The 23,461-nt window shown below is 42.2% G+C and overlaps 1 protein-coding gene across 2 annotated transcripts in view; it reads left to right on the top strand.

Annotated features, from left to right (window-relative positions):
• Positions 1–247: 247 nt before the first annotated feature.
• rnf2 (ring finger protein 2) overlaps positions 248–23,461 on the top strand; it is a 40,679-nt gene continuing 17,465 nt past the window's right edge. The window contains exons 1-2 of one of the 2 annotated variants that reach the window (XM_047369046.1): positions 248–311; positions 22,282–22,378. In XM_047369046.1, the coding sequence (XP_047225002.1) occupies positions 22,292–22,378 (87 nt within the window). In that variant the 5' untranslated portion in view covers positions 248–311; positions 22,282–22,291. Of the gene's footprint in view, positions 312–13,204; positions 13,918–22,281; positions 22,379–23,461 lie in introns of those variants that run through there. The other variant, XM_047369047.1, reaches the window with a different exon arrangement.

Genomic DNA, 23,461 nt, shown 5'->3' with positions numbered 1-23,461 from the left:
CTTTCCCCTGTAGGAGTAATATATCCTGACTTGGGTCAAGGCATTAAGCTTAAGCGGTAAAACTTGGCTTTTTCCTTGCAAAACAACACTTTTACGAATATTTGTGCCAACTCTTACATGCCATCATTTACGCATAAAACTAAAAGCTGTCTTTTTTGAAAACAAATTTTGGGTCTATATTCAGTTGTGTACAAAAACCAGTGGTCATAAATCGCCTTCATTTCCCACATTGCATCGCTTTTAACACATCAGCCATATTGCTTTCGCCTAAACGCGCCTGGCAACCTCGGGCCGTGCTTACAACTGAACGTGTAAGTAAAAGAACAATAATTTTTAATGCAGCTTGTAGCAGTTTTACTTTTGTATTTTAATTCCTGGATGAACCACGTTTCGGAAACGAGCTAGCATTCGGCTAAAACTAGAAGATGATATTTAGAACCCGCAGTGCAGACCCACGGGTGTCGTTTCGATTGCCTCTTTCTCTGTTGTTTTCTCTGTCACAGCAATAAATTACACTCAAAACTCCTTCGTTACACCCGGGACAGCAGCTCACGGTGTATCTCTTTGTGCTCTTTAAACTGAGCAAAAGCAGGCCAAATGCGCCTATCTGGGATTTCCATGTCCCACCTCGGGCTTGTTTTGTTCTCCAGTGTTAACGCTCCGAAAAATAGCCACAACAGCATCTGGAGCTGGATGCTAGTTAGCTTTAGCCGTGCTCCGAAGCTTCCCCTAAAATCTGTGCGCGTGGACTATGTGAGCTAGTAAATCAGAATGAATGCGCCACATAAACTCATTGTTGCTTTGTGGATCAAGATATTCAGACTAAGAACTGCGGTTCTTTAAAATCATTAAAATCTGCAGTTTTAGATTTGTGCGATAGATGGTTAACGTAAAGGGGGAAAGAAAACATCTGTTTTTAGCTCTCCTGTTCTATTGACGTCCTGCTTGCAAATCTGTCAGATTGGTGTGATGTGAAAAAAAGACTACCCCCACTTTCTCCTTCAGTCTGTCACATGTGTGGCAACATGGTTACACAGCTGCAATAGCGTCTGCACAGATTTTATTTTCACCGAAATTCAGGTTTGTGTACTACGTTTGATAAAAGATACAGAATCGCCACTTTTAGTGGATCTTCAACCAGTTGGTTTACCAGTAAATAAATAAATCAGTCAATCTCTCAACGTTGAGGGGAAACGTGTAATAATATTAAAAGAAACAGTCACAATTATTGGTTTTGTTGTCCTTTCCCTCGCCTATCTGACAACTACAATTCGTCAAGGCAGTAACTTCACAATTTCTTTGAACTTCCAGAATAAAGTTTATAGTCACATTCCGATTAATGCAATTTTCTTGCCATGACATTGATCTGTGAGGATATGTTGTTTTGCCCTTTGGTATGTGGGAAGATCATTCTAAGAATAAGTTAATCATCAAACCTACTTGGGATTGATGGAGCTAAAAAAAGGTCTGAATTTTCCATTTGCTGTATAGATGATTAATACTAGGTCTTTAGCTCAATCAGTTCTGTGATTTTTTGCCTACTTTATTTACCACACAAACACCCAAAAAAGACACAAAACAAATAGAACACAATCCAGTAATTTACCTGTGATTGATAGGACGTATTCTTGAATTGAATGTCTAAATATTTCTTATCTAATGTTTTGTCAACAATTCAGTTTTCATGTTTCATTGATAGTATTTCTCCAAATTCATACTTATTGGGCAGATGACATGTGACATAACATGTTAAAACAAAGAGCCAGTTTTACTTAATGTGGGATTTATAAATGGAATTATACATGCTTGCTGCTGACTGTGTATCACAAAGAGGGCAGTTCAGTACATAAATACAAAAATTTTAAAGGTGATGGAAAAATCTGTAATCTTTACATGCAAAAGTTAGTTTCGACAACCAATATAAGATTACGTTAGGGGTTTTATTTGTGATTGGTGACTGTTAGGTTTGACTCTCACACCTAGTGAATTGCTTTAATACTGCCTGTGTTGCTAAAATCAACAATTTCAACGAGACTTGGATGTCAAAATGCTTTCTGCAGCGGTTTATTGTGTAATTATGTTGAACTGCAACTTTATATATGGTAGTCGGGCATTCAGGATCTAGAATAGAACAAAATAATGCACTGTCATTCAGTAGTTAATTTCTGTTGTAACAGTAAAGTGATATAGTAGAAGCACACAAAATAAAACAAAATTAAAACAATAATAAGAAAAAATTTAAAACACAATGCAATGGTAAAAAAATGTTATTGTTATGAATAAATATTTAAAGAAGATCAGCCTATTCCCTACAATTATTTAAGGGTTATGCACCTGCCAACAGGACCCCTCAACAAAATCACTACATGTAGTAAATTATTAAACATCTGTACATGTTCACATGTTGCCAATTTACTGTGGCAGGAGATGAACTATATTGTTTCCAACTTATGGCTGTAGATCAGTGATTCCCAAACAAGGGTACTTGTACCCCTAGTGGTACATGAGCACATTGCAGGGGATATGTAGAAACATTTAATATTTTATTTCCAAGATGACGAGTAAATATCATCAGTTAGTAGGGATAATTCATAGATATGTGATGCTTTATAAGGACCCAGGTGCAAAATACACCAAGCTTTTATCAACCGAAAGAGCAACAAATGCACAATAAAACAACTACAGGTAGGAAAGACTAGAGCAGGAGTGTCATTGCTGTTCACCTGCATGACGCTACCAGGAGAGAGAGAGAGAGAGCAAAAAGTAACAATTGTTTCCGCTCTGTCTAGAGATCTATCAAAGTCTCTCAAAGACAAGCAATCTCAGGTGTCTCATTAAACCTCAATCAAATGTTGAAAACAAAGTAAAACTCATATAATGAGCCTGAACATTATTTACAGAGGGGACCTAATATGCAAAATTCACTTTTTGATCATTTTCATTCTTACATTTGGGTCTCTAATGCTTCTACGAACAGTCCAAATGCCAAAAAAACTATTCAGCTGTTTTTTGGCTATGAATAAATAGGAATGTTTTATTTTTTTCTAGAAAACGTGTGGTTTTAAAAGCTGTGTAATTATGACGCCACAATTACACTAGCAACGTTAGCTGAGTCCCGCCCCTGACTAGCAACTGATGCCGAGCTCCACCCACTTGATTTTCAGTAGAGGATAACATCTCACCGGCTGGTTTTACCTTACACGCGCTTTACAACGCAGGGTTCTCACCAGGACTTTTTATGAGCATGGGGTGGGGTGTTCTTCTGCAAGCCCGTCATGACGCTGTTTATACCCACCTTTCGAAGATGACATGATTTTAGAAAGTTTTACCGTTGGCGGTTGCATGGGTTGAAAGGAAGCGAGAGCAGACTTGGCACATGTGCTTGAGCCGACATAAAAACCACATGGAGAGGGTGGCCAGATGTCAAAGGGCCGCTATGCTCATAAAAAATGACCGTAGCGGCCTAATTTCAGTGTAGTGGCCCACTATGCTGAAATACGCTGGTGAGAACCCTGCAATGGCTGCCCTCAAAGGCAGATGTTCTGTTGTTGCCTGCAAAGACCCTCGTGCACATTCTCATTCTGTCGTATAACAGAGATTGGAGGCTTCATTTTATTTTTGAGGGTGTCCGAGCTACCGCACAGTCAGACACCTCAGATCTCCCCCGAATTCTTTTCCCCAGAAGTATCATCAGTGCTTGCAATCACTTTCTTTTAAAGGGAATGACTCTCAAACTGTTCTATACTCTCAACACTTCCTATTCTAAATAAGGCAGAGGAATGGTTACAAAGATCAGTGCTGATGGCTCCCGTCCCTAACCCGCTCGGTGATTGAAGTGACGAAACGGCCCCAAAATACGGTCACACATGGTTTTTATGTCTGGTACTCCCTGCAAGGGATGTTTACTCCCTCAGTGTTTATCAGTAGACTATGTGTCACCATTCTTGTGTCTATCTGATAGTGTGTAATAGAAAGTGTGGCTGCTGCAATATTATCGCTCCTATGACAGTATGTACCACAATCAACACAATGCACTAAACTTCTTGTCAACTGTAGGTCATTGAGAATTATTATCCTATTCTAAGAAAAGTGAAAACATTAGCATTCATACTTTATCATTCTGGTCTGTGTGTGAAAGCGCATCTATAACTTATAATAAGCAAGGTTATTCCCAACGAGGGCAATATTCCGGTTACACTGCCGAAAACGGTACTAATTTGTGCGAATCACTTCACCACGGACTGCTTTGAGAACTCAAATCAGTACAGAAATGTGAGTACTTCTTGTTGTGTCTCAAGGGCAGAACATAGTCAGGCGTACTGTGACCAGCGTGCGCACTGTCCACGTCTTCGTAGTTGAGTATACCAATTTTCTATATTTCTGGTGAAAAATTCCCACATTTCCCACACTTACTACCTCGTCCTTAATACCATCGGGCGAGGAGGCAAAACTAGTAGAACAGGCCGTGTAGCTTTGGAAAAACAAAAAGAAAAGAAGTGGTGTTAAAGGCCATTACACCAGACTAGGGACAAAGAAGAGGTATACACCTCTTAGTGCAAAGCAGAGAGTGACCGTGACGCTGCGCGTACTCCCGACTGTGTGCTCGGAGCAGTGTGTGACATACTGGTCCTTCTCAAAAAATTAGCATATTGTGATAAAGTTCATTATTTTTCATAATGTCATGATGAAAATTTAACATTCATATATTTTAGATTCATTGCACACTAACTGAAATATTTCAGGTCTTTTATTGTCTTAATACGGATGATTTTGGCATACAGCTCATGAAAACCCAAAATTCCTATCTCACAAAATTAGCATATTTCATCCGACCAATAAAAGAAAAGTGTTTTTAATACAAAAAACGTCAACCTTCAAATAATCATGTACAGTTATGCACTCAATACTTGGTCGGGAATCCTTTTGCGGAAATGACTGCTTCAATGCGGCGTAGCATGGAGGCGATCAGCCTGTGGCACTGCTGAGGTCTTATGGAGGCCCAGGAAGCTTCGATAGCGGCCTTTAGCTCATCCAGAGAGTTGGGTCTTGAGTCTCTCAACGTTCTCTTCACAATATCGCACAGATTCTCTATGGGGTTCAGGTCAGGAGAGTTGGCAGGCCAATTGAGCACAGTGATACCATGGTCAGTAAACCATTTACCAGTGGTTTTGGCACTGTGAGCAGGTGCCAGGTCATGCTGAAAAATGAAATCTTCATCTCCATAAAGCTTTTCAGCAGATGGAAGCATGAAGTGCTCCAAAATCTCCTGATAGCTAGCTGCATTGACCCTGCCCTTGATAAAACACAGTGGACCAACACCAGCAGCTGGCACAGCACCCCAGACCATCACTGACTGTGGGTACTTGACACTGGACTTCTGGCATTTTGGCATTTCCTTCTCCCCAGTCTTCCTCCAGACTCTGGCACCTTGATTTCTGAATGACATGCAGAATTTGCTTTCATCCGAAAAAAGTACTTTGGACCCCTGAGCAACAGTCCAGTGCTGCTTCTCTGTAGCCCAGGTCTGGGGAATGCGGCCCCTGTAGCCCATTTCCTGCACACGCCTGTGCACGGTGGCTCTGGATGTTTCTACTCCAGACTCAGTCCACTGGTTCTGCAGGTCCCCCAAGGTCTGGAATCGGCCCTTCTCCACAATCTTCCTCAGGGTCCGGTCACATTTTCCTTCCCACAGACTTCCCACTGAGGTGCCTTGATACAGCACTCTGGGAAGAGCCTATTCGTTCAGAAATTTCTTTCTGTGTCTTACCCTCTTGCTTGAGGGTGTCAATAGTGGCCTTCTGGACAGCAGTCAGGTCGGCAGTCTTACCCATGATTGGGGTTTTGTGTGATGAACCAGGCTGGGAGTTTTAAAGGCCTCAGGAATCTTTTGCAGGTGTTTAGAGTTAACTCGTTGATTCAGATGATTAGGTTCATAGCTCGTTTAGAGACCCTTTGAATGATATGCTAATTTTGTGAGATAGGAATTTTGGGTTTTCATGAGCTGTATGCCAAAATCATCCGTATTAAGACAATAAAGACCTGAAATATTTCAGTTAGTGTGCAATGAATCTAAAATATATGAATGTTAAATTTTCATCATGACATTATGGAAAATAATGAACTTTATCACAATATGCTAATATTTTGAGAAGGACCTGTATAAAACAGTTTGATGTAGAGATTTTTTCCGGCCGAGCAGTTTATTGTATTATACCGCGTACATAAAAATTTATCCTTGCACAGACATGTCCAGCGGACGTCTGCTTTGCACGGATGTGCTACTTTGTCTTGCCCTTTTATAAGTTTCTGTTTCGTTTTCACTTGTATGAAGTCCTTGGTGCGGCCAGAAACAGCTAATTTCCAATAAAACTGACGGAGCCCTAAAATAGGTCCAATCTAATAATCTGAGAATGATTTTGCGCAAAAAAATTTATTAACGTGTTTTGTATAGCCCATAGACCTATCCCAAATGTTTAAAAGGAAAAATAATAGGTCACCTTTAAGTGTTCTGTTGTTGATTTTATTTTTTTTAATGTCTGTTTATTAGGGACTTGGTCAAAAGAGCTCCAGTTTTTGTTATAACAAAAGCAGATTTATAATTTATGTTTACTTTGTATTTATTTAGATTACATATTCACTTTTACAGCAACAAAGTTGTTGTTGTCTTTACAAGTTGAAGAGATTAGATACAATGTTTTTTATTTTTATTTATATCATCATTTGTTGTACATTCTGTTTTTGCTGACACATTTGACTGAGGGCAGAGTTTTCTCTACCATTATCCAAGGGGGCGCTCCCCTCTGCCAACAAGGTAGCAATAGGTAGTTTTCATAGTTGATGTCATTCATTTTATTAGATCACTTCGTGAGCGATTTTTCTGTCCCTGCATCGTTGCTACTCTACTTTCAATGGCCAAACTTGACAAATACTGGACGGACCTGGACAAAACCCAAAAAGCAGGCAAGGAAATTGTGTTTTTTAAAAGCCCCAAATTTCGTTTTGATGGCAGCATTTCCTCTAATGCGAGTTGCAGCAAGACTAACTCACCTACTCCTGGTACATGACGAAGGTACAAGTTTATAAAATAGCCATAGTGTTTCATGCCCTGCCACTGAAACGCAGCTGAAGTCCAGTCACCAAAGAATAAAAGGTTCTGACCTGGCTTGGCTGTCGCAGGTTAACTAATTTCCCTGGCTCTATAAGACTGAGCTTGGTAATTGGATAGAAAGAGAGATAGAGAAAGAAAGACAATATATAAAGATTAAAAGAGACAGAAAGATGTAAAAGATGTAATAAAGAGAGAGACAGAAAGATGGAGAGACAGATAAATATAAATAAATTATTTTAAGAACTCAAGTTTTATTGAACTTTTCAAAGGCGTGGTACATGGCAAACTTGGTACATTTCTCCATACAGGAACAAATAGTATATAATTGACAACTCCGGTGACAGACACGTTTTTGTCTCAAAAGTCATTAAATGCGAAAGAAAATTAATACCTAATGATATCAGCTTATAAGTACATAAACAGTGTCCGTAACCTGATAACTTAGTGAGGGTCATTATCTACCTTCATTTGGTCCCAAAACCTGTCCCAAGGGGTCATCCCATCCCCCTTGTTGTAACTAAGCATACATTGATAGGATGCAGTTTCGGTCATTGCACCAACCCATTCTTTCACCTGTGGCCTTATTGATGCCTTCCAATGTCTTAAAATTACTTGGCAAGCTGTTATTGTACCCACTGAAATGAAAGAAAATTACCATTGGTTATATTGGGTAACTGAGATTTATCCCCCAGTATGCAGAGCACTGGATTTGAGGGAATTTCTGCTCCAAACCAGTTACTTAACATATCTAGATCCTGAGTCCAAAAAGGTTTGATTAAAACACATTCCCACATACTGTGGAGGAAAGTACCAAGTTCCTTTTTGCATTTCCAACACAAACCATCATCCAGGAGCTTCATCTTATACAATCTAGATGGTGTGTAGTAGTACCTATGTTATGTTGTGTAAGTTTACTCTTCGTCTTTCTCACATATTTAACACAATCAGCCACAATTGTTCAATTGTCCATCTATCACTTTCAGGCCTTGTACACACGTAGCAGGGTTTAAAAAAATAAATAAAATCTCCTCTAGATTGTTTTTAAAAATAATATTGCACATGTGAGATTTTTTCAAAAACGTTTTCATCCACACCAACCTGCAGAAATATGCCACTGAGCATTGTGTTAAACACTCCAGATGCATAGAGAGCAGTGTACTGCAAAAATGAAACCTATGTCAGCCAATCAGAATCCTTCAAAACAATCACGACTTCCTGTTGGGTATACAACATGGCTTTAGGAGGTTGGTTTGTGTGGACAGAAAAAGAAGTTAAACTTTTAAATACGGTTTTTTCTCAGTTTTCCCAACAGCCAGCCCAGGTTTGATCCAAAACCGTCGATGGCGACGTTGAACAGCATTCTGGGAGCGAGAGCTGGTGCAAAGCGGCGGATCTTCAAGCGCACTTTCTCCTCTGCCCCAGAATGTGTTGCAGCAGCAGGGCTTGTAAGACACAACAAACAAAAGTGTCTGAACCAATGTAATCAGCACCTCTCTGACAGCATTCATTTTTACTCCACTGTTTGGCCAAGTCTATAAACAATGGTTGCACATTTGACGTCGGCGCCACAATATTTGTCACAGACAGTGATGAACCATAAAAGTCTGTTTGATCATGGATACACGCAGGCACCAAAACTCAAAAGTTTTTTTTAAATATTCAATTTGGCCGGAGTTTTCATAATTATTTATTTTTAGTGATGTAAAACGGAGTTTATGTGTGGGTGAAAGGCCAAACTGCATAAAAAGTTACTTGTTTTCCCAGAAATCTCTCTACGTGTGGACAAGGTCTCAATCTCTCCACCAAAAGCCCTTTGCCAAATCATCTTTAACTGGTTAGTCGTCACTGAAAGAAGAGTTGAATATTTTGTAGAATTGTGAGGCTTTTCGTTCTCCAATTGGGAGTCTCATGTAGTCTATCACATGTTATCAGTAATATTGTAAAGCTTTGACATAACACAACTCCTCGTTTGAATGTCCAAAAATGATCTTGTCCCACCAAATTAAATTTCTGCCTTAGTTTATCATATGACAAAAACACCCCATCTTCAAAAAGGTCTTTTAACTGTGCTTAAACAATTTGTGTGCCACTGTTTCCAATACACAGGTTTCTTCCCAATACAGACATCAGAATTATACCAAAATGAAAAGTAACTTTTTAGAGATTCTGTAAGTTTAAACATTTTATGTACTCTGTTCCAGACATCCCTTGAATATAAAAGTTTTGGATTTGTAATGTTAGGCCTTTTTATGATAATACCTCCATGGGTCGGTGAGGCTAGCATATCTCCTGTTCTATCACCATCCAAGCAGTTTTAGTCTCTGTAGCTTGCCACTGCCTTGCTATTTTGGTCATCTCAAAAGCTAAATAGTACAATCTAAGATCTGGGGGCCAAGTCCTTCTTTCTCTTTATGTGTACATAACTTTCTCAGTTTTATTCGTCTTTTCCTGCCCCATAGGAAAAATTTATTACTTCGTCCAATTGTCTAAAAATGGTGGACGGTGTCTTGATTGGTAGCATCATTGCCACATACACTCACCGGCCACTTTATTGGGTACACCTTGCTAGTAGTGGGTTGGACCCCCTTTTGCCTTCAGAACTGCCTTAATTCTTCGTGGCATAGATTCAACAAGGTACTGGAAACATTCCTCAGAGAGTTTGGTCCATATTAACATGATAACATCACAGAGATGCTGCAAATTTGTCGGCTTCACATCCATTGCCCCTTTTCCATTAGCTCGATTTGGCCAGCCCAGAACAGCTCCGCAAGGCTGATAACCTGGCCCCGTGGGACTCCCGAAAAAATGTCAGCCTCTACTCTGCACATTGTGTGTTGCATTTCCATAGACCTGCTTTCGGTCCACTGAAGGGAACACCTCCTGGAGGCGCAGCTTTAAAGCATCATGTGTTGTATTTGTGAGCTTGATTGAGGTTCTTCTTCAATTCCAAGAAGATATACAGGTCCTTCTCAAAATATTAGCATATTGTGATAAAGTTCATTATTTTCCATAATGTCATGATGAAAATTTAACATTCATATATTTTAGATTCATGGCACACTAACTGAAATATTTCAGGTCTTTTATTGTCTTAATACGGATGATTTTGGCATATAGCTCATGAAAACCCAAAATTCCTATCTCACAAAATTAGCATATCATTAAAAGGGTCTCTAAACGAGCTATGAACCTAATCATCTGAATCAACGAGTTAACTCTAAACACCTGCAAAAGATTCCTGAGGCCTTTAAAACTCCCAGCCTGGTTCATCACACAAAACCCCAATCATGGGTAAGACTGCCGACCTGACTGCTGTCCAGAAGGCCACTATTGACACCCTCAAGCAAGAGGGTAAGACACAGAAAGAAATTTCTGAACGAATAGGCTGTTCCCAGAGTGCTGTATCAAGGCACCTCAGTGGGAAGTCTGTGGGAAGGAAAAAGTGTATCAGAAAACGCTGCACAATGAGAAGAGGTGACCGGACCCTGAGGAAGATTGTGGAGAAGGGCCGATTCCAGACGTTGGGGGACCTGCGGAAGCAGTGAACTGAGTCTGGAGTAGAAACATCCAGAGCCACCGTGCGCAGGCGTGTGCAGGAAATGGGCTACAGGTGCCGCATTCCCCAGGTCAAGCCACTTTTGAACCAGAAACAGCGGCAGAAGCGCCTGACTTGGGCTACAGAGAAGCAGCACTGGACTGTTGCTCAGTGGTCCAAAGTACTTTTTTCGGATGAAAGCAAATTCTGCATGTCATTCGGAAATCAAGGTGCCAGAGTCTGAAGGAAGACTGGGGAGAAGGAAATGCCAAAATGCCAGAAGTCCAGTGTCTAGTACCCACAGTCAGTGATGGTCTGGGGTGCTGTGTCAGCTGCTGGTGTTGGTCCACTGTGTTTTATCAAGGGCAGGATCAATGCAGCTAGCTATCAGGAGATTTTGGAGCACTTCATGCTTCCATCTGCTGAAAAGCTTTATGGAGATGAAGATTTCATTTTTCAGCACAACCTGGCACCTGCTCACAGTGCCAAAACCACTGGTAAATGGTTTACTGACCATGGTATCACTGTGCTCAATTGGCCTGCCAACTCTCCTGACCTGAACCCCATAGAGAATCTGTGGGATATTGTGAAGAGAACGTTGAGAGACTCAAGACCCAACACTCTGGATGAGCTAAAGGCCGCTATCGAAGCATCCTGGGCCTCCATAAGACATCAGCAGTGCCACAGGCTGATTGCCTCCATGCCACGCCGCATTGAAGCAGTCATTTCTGCAAAAGGATTCCCGACCAAGTATTGAGTACATGATTATTTGAAGGTTGACGTTTTTTGTATTAAAAACACTTTTCTTTTATTGGTCGGATGAAATATGCTAATTTTGTGAGATAGGAATTTTGGGTTTTCATGAGCTGTATGCCAAAATCATCCGTATTAAGACAATAAAAGACCTGAAATATTTCAGTTAGTGTGCAATGAATCTAAAATATATGAAAGTTACATTTTCATCATGACATTATAGAAAATAATGAACATTATAACAATATGCTAATATTTTGAGAAGGACCTGTAAACCGAAATCCTATGATCGCCAGAAAAGCTTGCACCTCCTCGTTACTCCAAGGGGTGACTTTTGAAAATAGTGGTTGTTTTTATGTTTTTTTTTTATGCTGGTCGACTCTTACGGCCGGCCACAGCCTATCAGTGAACAGCCGTTTGTTCACGTCACGTACAGTACCAACTCGGCCTCGCTTAGCCCTGCTAAGAAGGAGGTACCAAAAAAGTAGGTACCGGTACTGAAATAACAGTAATGGAAATGCTCGCGAAGCGAGCCGAGTCGGGCCAAATCGAACCAGTGGAAAAGGGGCACATGATGCGAATCTCCCGACCACCACATCCCAAAGGTGCTCTATTAGATTGAGATCTGGTGACTGTGGAGGCCATTTGAGTACAGTGAACTCATTGTCATGTTCAAGAAACCAGTCTGAGATGATTCATGCTTTATGACATGGAAGTAACCATCAGAAGATGGGTACACTGTGGTCATAAAGGGATGGACATGGTCAGACACAATACTGAGGTATGGTGTGGCGTTGACACGATGTTCAATTGGTACTAAGGGGCCCAACATTGTAACGCGTGGTTATTTGAGTTACTGTTGCCTTTTTATCAGCTCGAACCAGTCTGGCCATTCTCCTCTGACCTCTGGGAGCAACAAGGAATTTGCGCCAACAGAACTCCTGCTCACTGGATATTTTCTTTTTTTCGGACCATTCTCTGTAAACCCTAGAGATGGTAGTGCATGAAAATCCCAGTAGACCACCAGTTTCTGAAATACTCAGACCAGCCCGTCTGGCACCAACAACCATGCCACGTTCAAAGTCACTTAAATCACCTTTCTTCCCCATTCTGATGCTCAGTTTGAACTGCAGCAGATCGTCTTGACCATGTCTACATGCCTAAATGCATTGAGTTGCTGCCATGTGATTGGCTGATTAGAAATTTGCATTAACTAGCAGTTGGGCAGGTGTACCTAATAATGTGGGTTGGTGAGTGTAGTAGAACTGCGGGGTAACTTATCATTTTTATGACACAAATTTTTCCCCACAATGTTAGCTTTAGTTTTCCCGTTTGTCAAGGTTTGTATCTTTTGAAGTAAGGGGTTAAAGTTTAGTGCTACTATTTTGTCTATATCTTCAGAAAGCTCGATACCAAAATATTTCAGTCCCTTTGGAATCCACCTAAAATTTAACTTCTCTTACATAAATGATTACTGTTGGGAGTAACTACATTACAAAATAATAGTGTTAGCAACAGTTACTTTTTCAGTAAAGGAGTATTCTAACTAATTACTTTACTAATTTCTGTAACACCATTATAATATTTACAATGTAACGCGAGGCGTTACTACAACTCAATAAGCAGGGTTTAATAAGAGCACAGTCTGCTGCTGCAGAGATCTGCTTTTCTCCCACAGCTGCAGTGAGTATTTTTTAAAGCTCTTCAAGGAAAAAGCAGGAGAGGGGTCACGAACAAATAGCGGCATACTTGATACCGATTAGCTGAGAAGGCAACAGGTAGGCGGGTCTTCACACAGACAGAGAAACCAACAGCAAGAGAGAAACATGACGATGGAGGAGAGTCTTGTAAATTCAATGATAGCGTTCAAAAGTTGGAGTCATAGGCAATACTTCAGGTTCGCTGAAGTTAAACGCAAAAATGTGCATGTGATTTGCAAGTTATGTCTGGGAACAAATAAATTATCCACGTCGGTGACCAGTAACTCCAACCTTATGAAGCACTTCGCATCGCCTCTAGGGTGACCAAATGTCCTGATTTGTAAAGGGACTGTGCTGCATTTTTCACTCCTTGCCCGGTGTTTCTCAAACAGAAACATTGTCCCACATTTGACCAGGTCAAATTCTGATAAGTCAAACGAAAATACTGGAGCTCTTTTGAAATGTGAGGAAAGCAGAGCTGCAGTTATCATCTCAGAGACCCATCAGCTGTCATTAAAAATACGCAGCAGCGTCCCACGTCATGACCAACCGCACCAGTTTGGTCAGTAAAATAAAAGAAGAAACGGATTTTCTTGTATAGCTATCAGTAGGCTACATAGAATATAATGGAAAGTATTTCACGGAAAAGAAAAGAGATTGTTTTAAAGCTTGCCAAAGTTATTAATTTCACACGGAGGGGAGCACAATGTGAGGCGACACTGTGAAAGTGCATCGCACAAGAAGTGCACAGCTAAAAATCAACCTGCTGATCTAAGGACCTCTTTTACGTCAAACCCAGAGAGGACTGCCAGACAGATAAGGTAACAGCAGCCGAGATGACCAGTTTTATACTTTAAAAGCTAGTAGTTTTTTTTGTTTGTTTTTTTTAGCTTCTGCTAGTTCATTGTTGTTCATTAACAAGCAAAGCAGAGACTGAGGAATGTAAATGTGACATCTTAGTTAGATTAAAATTTTTCATCATAGTGTTGGTAATGTGTCTCACAATGTCCCTCATAAGCATCCTTGTTGTCCCGGATTCGTTTTTTTAATATCTAGTCACCCTAATAGTCTCACCCTTCTACATTACTTGTGGCTAATAACCCGAGTCCTGCTGCGGCCAGCGTGAAGTCCGACCACCCTACACAGTGCAAAGAGAAAAGGCGTAATTTTTCTGGCCAGCAACTTGTAACATAATTTTAGATTCTAAAAAGTAACTGAATAGTTACTTTGCCTAGTAACTAGTTACTTTGATAGTGCAATAACTGAGTTACTAACTCAGTTACTTTGTGGGAGAAGTAACTAGTAATCTTAACTGGTTCTTTCTTACAAGTAACGTTCCCAACACTGTAAATGAGATACATAACTTGGAGAGAGGCATTGCCTCAGATTTACTCCAGTTAATGGAATAGCCTGAAAATGATCGTATACAGGTCCTTCTCAAAGTATTAGCATATTGTGATAAAGTTCATTATTTTCCATAATGTAATGATGAAAATTTAACATGCATATATTTTAGATTCATTGCACACTAACTGAAATATTTCAGGTCTTTTATTGTCTTAATACGGATGATTTTGGCATACAGCTCATGAAAACCCAAAATTCCTATCTCATAAAATTAGCATATCATTAAAAGGGTCTCTAAACGAGCTATGAACCTAATCATCTGAATCAACGAGTTAACACTAAACACCTGCAAAAGATTCCTGAGGCCTTTAAAACTCCCAGCCTGGTTCATCACTCAAAACCCCAATCATGGGTAAAACTGCCGACCTGACTGCTGTCCAGAAGGCCACTATTGACACCCTCAAGCAAGAGGGTAAGACACAGAAAGAAATTTCTGAACAAATAGGCTGTTCCCAGAGTGCTGTATCAAGGCACCTCAGTGGGAAGGAAAAAGTGTGGCAGAAAACACCGCACAACGAGAAGAGGTGACCGGACCCTGAGGAAGATTGTGGAGAAGGGCCGATTCCAGACGTTGGGGGACCTGCGGAAGCAGTGGACTGAGTCTGGAGTAGAAAAATCCAGAGCCACCGTGCACAGGCGTGTGCAGGAAATGGGCTACAGGTGCCGCATTCCCCAGGTCAAGCCACTTTTGAACCAGAAACAGCGGCAGAAGCGCCTGACCTGGGCTACAGAGAAGCAGCACTGGACTGTTGCTCAGTGGTCCAAAGTACTTTTTTCGGATGAAAGCAAATTCTGCATGTCATTCGGAAATCAAGGTGCCAGAGTCTGGAGGAAGACTGGGGAGAAGGAAATGCCAAAATGCCAGAAGTCCAGTGTCAAGTACCCACAGTCAGTGATGGTCTGGGGTGCCGTGTCAGCTGCTGGTGTTGGTCCACTGTGTTTTATCAAGGGCAGGGTCAATGCAGCTAGCTATCAGGAGATTTTGGAGCACTTCATGCTTCCATCTGCTGAAAAGCTTTATGGAGATGAAGATTTCATTTTTCAGCACGATCTGGCACCTGCTCACAGTGCCAAAACCACTGGTAAATGGTTTACTGACCATGGTATCACTGTGCTCAATTGGCCTGCCAACTCTCCTGACCTGAACCCCATAGAGAATCTGTGGGATATTGTGAAGAGAACGTTGAGAGACTCAAGACCCAACACTCTGGATGAGCTAAAGGCCGCTATCGAAGCATCCTGGGCCTCCATAGGACCTCAGCAGTGCCACAGGCTGATTGCCTCCATGCCACGCCGCATTGAAGCAGTAATTTCTGCAAAAGGATTCCCGACCAAGTATTGAGTGCATAACTGTACATGCTTATTTGAAGGTTGACATTTTTTGTATTAAAAACACTTTTCTTTTATTGGTCGGATGAAATATGCTAATTTTGTGAGATAGGAATTTTGGGTTTTCATGAGCTGTATGCCAAAATCATCCGTATTAAGACAATAAAGGACCTGAAATATTTCAGTTAGTGTGCAATGAATCTAAAATATATGAATGTTAAATTTTCATCATGACATTATGGAAAATAATGAACTTCATCACAATATGCTAATATTTTGAGAAGGACCTGTAGTGTCCATCAGATGTGGCAGAGAGGTTAAAGGCTTGGATACAACTGCTAAAATGACATCAGCATATAATATTTATGTTCATTGTCTCCTCTCTTTACATAGACACACAAAGAATACAGAAGCACTGATCCAGGAGTACTTTCTATGGGAAGGAAAAGTAAATGTTAGTGGATGTAGCTCCTTTAGTTGTTTCATCTAGAAAGAAAGAACAGATAAACTTTGAGCCAGTTTTCAAGGATAGAGTCTGAAAGAGAGCACATATAATTAGTTACAGTAAAAGCTCAGTCAATTGCTATATCTAGGAGAGAGAAAGGGTTAAACACTGAAAGACAGGGCCAAGTGGATCATCTGTAGAAGGTGAGCATTAAGTTGTTGCCAGCAGAAGCTTGGGCAATGCCCCTCTTCAGGAAGGTGTCACAGGTAGACACAGAGTCAGGCCAGGTGTAGCTTCTAGGAAGAGAAAAGAGAGAGAACATAAAGTTAAAAACTGAAATAACAGCAAATAATGCAAAATTGGAGAGTAGTGTGAGAATGTATTGAAGAGGGTATAAGTGGTCATTATGTCTTCCAGCAGCCTAAGCCTATAGCAGCATAACTACAGAGATAGTTTCAGTTTATGTATTTATGTAGCACGTATTTACAACAATGTCGTCTCAAGGCACCCCACAAAGGGTCCGTAATGGCGCAGGGCTGCCAGGGAGGCCAGACCAAACCACTGAGTGCCAGAGCCCGGCCACCCCAGAACGGGCCACGTGTAGGGGCACTAAGTAAAATAATAAACTGATAAAGTTTGTCTAGAGCCCACTGATGACCATTGTTACTAAAAACCACAAGGACTGGGATACCTCTTTCTCTCAGACTGATTATAACCATTGGAAAATTTGGGTGTGTCAGCCTCCATCTATCTATTAATCCTGCATCACTGTTCAGCATATGCAAGGTCTCTCTAATTGGACATGAGGGGGGGTCTGAATGAACTCCTGTCCAATACTGGATCCATAACGTCATTAAAGTCCCCAGCTAAAACAATTTCACCCTCCATGTCTCCTAGTATTTTATTTACCTCATGGAAACAATTGTATTCTCCCTTATTAGGTGCATATATGTTGCATAATACAAGAGGCACTCCTTCGATCACTGGCTCCACACAGATAATCCTTCCTTCTTTACTTTTGTTTGTTTTAGCAAAATAAAACTTATGCTCTTGTGAACCAAAATAACAACACCATTACGTTTACCTGAGAATGAGCTATAAAACACGTTCCATCTACCCCCTTTTAAATGTCTCCGCCTTCAAACGTTGCATGTGGGTTTCCTGTATAAAAACGAAATCTGCCTTATAGTTTTCAGAAATAATATTGTCTTCCTCCTTTTAATCGGGGTACTGCATCCATTTATATTCCATGAAATAAATTTAATTGGTCTACTAGTCATGTTTTGAATGAAAATTAGTGGGCCTATTAATAATAATTATGCCATAAAAAGGAGATAAAAGGGGGAGGGTGGAAGACTATGTGCTTTAAATGTCTGTCTGCATCCATTTATAATGGAGTATGCTATGGTTTTTGGAATCCTCCTACAATGTACCTGCCTGTTTTTTAACACCTATAACAATGTAAACTAAATTTGCACATAAGAAACAAACCAAAGACGTCTGGCTATTGTAACTCAGCCAGTGTCTTGAGTTCTGAACGCTCCTCGCTGTTGGAAAAAAAAGATAAAACACATAAAGACTCAGGGGTTAACGCCGCTCCCATGGTAACGTCCTGTGTCTCAACACATATACTTACATTGGGCTGAAACAATATCTCACCTCCCTCCATTTATCAACTCACATTTTGTCCCCTCCATTTGTGGTGTAGCGTTGCGGGGAAGGCCAGTGTGTATCTAATATCCAGCTCTTGTAGCTTGCTTTCCTCTTTTGCGCCAGCTCTCTAGACATGTCCGGAAACACAGATAGGCGTCATTTTTCCCAGACAAATCCTTGCTTTTCCTTGGCTGCATGGATCACCCTATCAACTTCTAGAATTGCGCCGCTCAAGGTGGCAGCAGGTTGGAGTCGCTCTGTTACTTTTCGTTTTGATTAATTCTTATAAAGAACTCAAAGTTCTCTTGTGGTGGATAAAATAGATTTTTTTTGGACGATTATCCTTTCTGGTATCTGATGGTGTGCAGCTGGAAGGATTTTTGCTAATACTTTTTTTTGGACATTTGTGATGATGCATTTGTGATGATGCATCGTCACTTCTTAACAGTGTGAACCACAGGTTTAGAAGCTCTTAGTTTCTGCCTGTAGGCTGGGATTAGGTGGATAAGACAATAATCTGAAAACCCAGAGCAGCCCTGGTAACAACATGATACGAGTCCTTTAAAGTTGTGTAACAATGGTCCAGTGTGTTTTTTTCTCTGGTGGGACACTTAATATGCTGTCTGTATTTGGGGAGTTCATTGGAGAAGTTTGCTCTGTTAAAATCTCCCAGTATTATAGTGAAAGAGTCAGGGTATTTTTTTCTCCACGTCTGTAATCAGCTCAGCAAGATGTTTTTCTGTAGCAGAAATGCAGCCATGCGGTGGAAAATATGAGCCAATTATGATAAACCAGGAAAACCCTCGGTGAATAAAACGGTTTGCAGTTTATGGAAAATGTCTCCAGATCAGGACTGCTAACCCCATGCCATTACTGACCCACTGTCAAACCGGTCATGCTGAAGGATGTTGCAGGCAGCAGATCGCTCTCCACGGTGTCTCCAGACACTGTCACGTCTGTCACATGTGCTCAGTGTGAACCTGCTTTCATCTGTGAAGAGCACAGGGCGCCAGTGGCCAATTTGCCGATCTTGGTATTCTTTGGCAAATGCCAAGCGTCCTGCACGGTGTTGGGCTGTGAACACAACCCCCATTTGTGGACGTCGGGTCCTCATACCATCCTCATGGAGTCTGTTTCTAACCGTTTGTGCAGACACATGCACATTTGTGGTATGCTGGAGGTCATTTTTCAGGGCTCTGGCAGTGCTCCTCCTGTTCCTCTTTGTTGCCCTCCTATGGCCTCTTCCACATCTCCTGGTGTACTGGCCTGTCTCCTGGTAGCGCCTCCAGGCTCTGCACACTACGCTGACAGGCGCAGCAAACCTTCTTGTCACAGCTCGCATTGATGTGCCATCCTGGATGAGCTGCACTACCTGAGCCATTTGTGTGGGTTGTAGAGTCTGTCTCATGCTACCACGAGTATGAAAGCACCACCAACAATCAAAAGTGACCAAAACATCAGCAAGAAAGCATAGGTACTGACAAGTGGTCTGTGGTCCCCACCTGCAGAACCACTCCTTTGAGTGTGTCTTGCTAGTCGCCTTGTCTTGCTAAGATTTCCCCCTGTTGTCCATTCTATTTGCATAACAGCATGTGAAATTGATTGTCAATCAGTGTTGCTTCCTAAGTGGACAATTTGATTTCATAGAAGGTTGATTTACTTGGAGTTATATTGTGTTGTTTAAGTGTTCCCTTTATTTTTTTGAGCAGTGTAGAATATATGCATTTTACACTAATAACTAAGGAAACAAATCATATGCAGGCCTAGAGTTTCCCTAGCTTGCGGACATCTTGGATTCTGAACCATCCTTTGTTCTTCTTTTAAAATCAGAAGCTATAATCGAAATCCAACTTCATCTTCGAACTAACATCTCTGTGTGAATGTTTCACCTGTATGTGACATCCAACATCCTTATTGTCATCCATCCACTGTCTTCCACTTATCTGGGGTTGGGTCGCAGTGGCAGCAGCCTAAGCAGAGACACCCAGACTTCGCTCTCCCCAGCCACTTGGGGCAGCTCGTCCAGGGGAATCCCAAGGGGTTCCCAGGCCAGCTGAGAAACATTGCCCCTCCAGTGTGTCCTGGGTCTTCCTCTGGGCCTCCTTCCGGTGGGACGTGCCCGGAGCACCTCACCAGGGAGGCGTCCAGGAGGCATCCTAACCAGATGGCCGAGCCACCTCAACTTGCTTCTCTCGATGTGGAGAAGCAGCGGCTCTACTCTGAGTCCCTCCCGGATGACCAAGCTTCTCACCCTATCCAACCCTCACCGGAAAAGAGTCCGACTTACTGCCGGTAATGCGGACTAAGCTCTGACACTGGTCATACAGGGACCTAACAGCCTGTATCAAAGGACCTTTTACCCCATACTCCTGGAGTACACTCCCACAGGATTCCCTGAGGGACACGGTCGAACGCCTTCTCCAAGTCCACAAAGCACATGTAGGCTGGTTGGGCAAACAACCATGCACCCTTCAGGACCCTGCTGAGGTGTAGAGCTGGTCCAGTGTTCCAGGGCCAGGACGAAAACCACACTGCTCTTTCTGAGTCCGAGGTTTGACTATCCGACGGACCCTCCTCTCCAGAACCCCTGAATAGACCTTACCAGGGAGGCTTAAGAGTGTGACTCCCCAATAGTTGGAATACATTCTACGGTCCCCCTTTTTGACTAGGGGGACCACCACCCCGGTCTGCCAATCCGGTGGAACTGCCCCTAATGTCCACGCGATGCTGCAGAGTTGCGTTAACCAGCACAACCCTATAACATCCAGAGCCTTAAGGAACTCCGGGTGAATCTCATCAACCCTCTGGGACTTACCACCAAGAAGCTTTTTAATCACATCGGTGACCTCAGCACCAGAGATTGGAGAGCCCACCCCAAGGTAAGGTCCCCAGGCTCCGCTTCTTTAGTGGAAGACGTGCCATTGGGATTGAGGAGGTCTTCGAAGTACTCTGCCCACTGACCCACAACATCCTGAGTTGAGGTCAACAGCACATCCTTCCCACTGGTGAGATACCGAGTCCCCCGGAGGAGCACTTGTTGGCAGTCGGACGTCTCGGAGTTCCTTCGGTCCTTGGTCCCCAGAAGCGATTACACACACTAACACTGACTCTTAAATGAACGACTCTCAAGCAGTTTCTAACTTTCAGCTCCTTTTAATCTAAGATTGTGGTAGATTGTGTAGTAACGGGTGTCTATCCTTAATCTAAGTGTGCCGTGGCATTCTAATCAAACCAGTTACCGACTGCTCCACTATCAAACCCAGTGTCCCAGCCTCAGGTCATTCATGACAAACCTTGGGCCATTTATCCCTGTAATGTGTGTCAAAGAGCATTCTTATTCTATTCTGTCAAAAGGGCAACATTAGAACGTCTGCTTTATAACACTATGGTATAAATGGGGAAAACAGCTATGAGTAATATTAATAAAGGCTATTCCTAACAACCACCTCCAAGGACTCCAAAAAGGGTGGGTAGTGAACTGCTGTTTAGTGCATAAGCACAAACAACAGTCAGAACCCGTCCCCCCACCCGTAGGCGGAGAGAGGCAACCCTCTCGTTCATCGGGGTGAACCCCAACGTACAGGCACCAAGAAGGGGGGCAACAAGTATGCCCACCCCAGCTCGGCGCATCTCACCAAGGGCAACGTAGACTGGAAGAGTGTCCAACCCCCCTAAAGGAGACTGGTTCCAGAGCCAGAGCTGTGCGTCGAGGTGAGCCCGACTATTTTTAGCCGGAACCTCTCTACCTCGCACACCAACTCAGGCTCCTTCCCCACCAGAGAGGTGACATTCCATGTCCCAAGAGCCAGGTTCTGCAGCCGAGGATCAGACCGTCAAGGTCTCCACCTTCAGCCGCCACCCATACCACATTGCACCCGACCCCTTCGGCCCCTCCCACAGATGGAGAGCCCATCGGAAGGGGGACCCATGTTTCCTCTTCAGGTTGTGCCCGGCCTGGCTCTAGAGTGGGTCCCCGGTGACCTGCATCCGGGTGAGGGAACACTGTTTTCATTTATGGAAATCATCATTATGGGTCTGTGGGCTGCACTTTGTCTGATCCCTCACCCAGGACCTGTTTGCCTTGCCCCTGACAACATAGCTCCTAGGATCATTGGGACACTCAAACCCCTCCACCACGGTAAGGTGGCAGCCCAGGGAGGGGATCCTTATTATCTTGTATAAATCTGTCTTACAAAAATCTAGATTTCCCAAACTTCCGAGAATCCAATAATGATTTACTGAGTTGTCTTTTCCAAAAGTTGATATGGTCTCCTGTATTTTAGTCCTTTTTTTAACGCCCAGTGCCTTAACTCCACCACTCTAATGTGTATACTTTGTTTTTCCGTTCTAGTGTTGGAGTCATGACTCAGACAGTGCAGACGAATGGGGTCCAGTCCCTCAGCAAGACCTGGGAATTAAGTCTCTATGAACTACAGAGAACACCACAGGTAAAGTCTCACCAAGATCGCTTTTCATGTATCAATTAGTTTTCTTCCCTGTTATTGAATCAGTTCACGGCTGCAAAAAGTTAATCCCTCCACCCAAGCAGCACTGCAAACTCCTGCTGGAGGTGGGTGGGTCCGGTAAATATTCCTATGAAGAAAGGAGTATATAATCCAACCTATAAATTATGTTTCTCCTCCTACTGGGATATGGAAAAAAACTCCAAACTGATGTGTACAAAAGGTGTCCTGATCAGATGTATGTACCATGATGTACCATGATGTACCATGTTAGCTGACTCCTCTTAATGCAGAAAAACATAAGTCTTTCTCTAAGCTTCTTCTAAATGGCTGAGCCCAGCCACCCTCTTCGTCTTCCTTTTGTTTCAGCTTTTCACTTAATTTGTCGCCACAGCGAGTCACTTGCTCTATCTAATCCAATCCTTTGCATCCTCTTCTCTCACAACCACTACCTTTATGTCCCATTTCACTCCATCCATTAATCTTCTGTTTGGTCTTCCTCTAGGCCTCCTGCCTAGCCTCTGCATCCTTCTAATATTGGACTCACTATCCCCCCTCTTAACAAGTTTACAACATCTCAGTTTGGCCTCTCTGGCTTTGTTTCCAACACACCTAACATGAGCTTTCCCTTTTATGTACTTATTGGGTCCCTCTCATTCACACACATTTTCTGTCTTTCTCCAACTAACCTTCAATTCTCTCCTTTACAGGGAAAACCTCCAATCTCTAGATTTTCTTCCACCTGTTCCCTTCTCTCACCACAGATCACAATGTCATCTGCAAACATAGTCCCTTCATCCTGTCTAACCTCATCTGTCAACCTGTCCATAACCACAGCAAACAAGAAGGGGCTCAGAGCCGATCCTTAATGCAGTCCCACTTCCACCTTGAACTCTGTCAAAACTACAGTACATGTCCTTCTCAAAAAATTTGCATATTGTGATAAAGTTCATTATTTTCTATAATGTAATGATGAAAATTTTATATTCATATATTTTAGATTCATTGCACACTAACTGAAATATTTCAGGTCCTTTATTGTCTTAATACGGATGATTTTGGCATACA

This window comes from Girardinichthys multiradiatus, chromosome 6 (assembly GCF_021462225.1).
Source record: "Girardinichthys multiradiatus isolate DD_20200921_A chromosome 6, DD_fGirMul_XY1, whole genome shotgun sequence".
In the NCBI taxonomy this organism is placed as follows: domain Eukaryota; kingdom Metazoa; phylum Chordata; class Actinopteri; order Cyprinodontiformes; family Goodeidae; genus Girardinichthys; species Girardinichthys multiradiatus.
The sequence above is the reverse complement of the archived record's forward strand: the minus strand, read 5'-3'. Positions and strand labels throughout refer to the sequence as shown.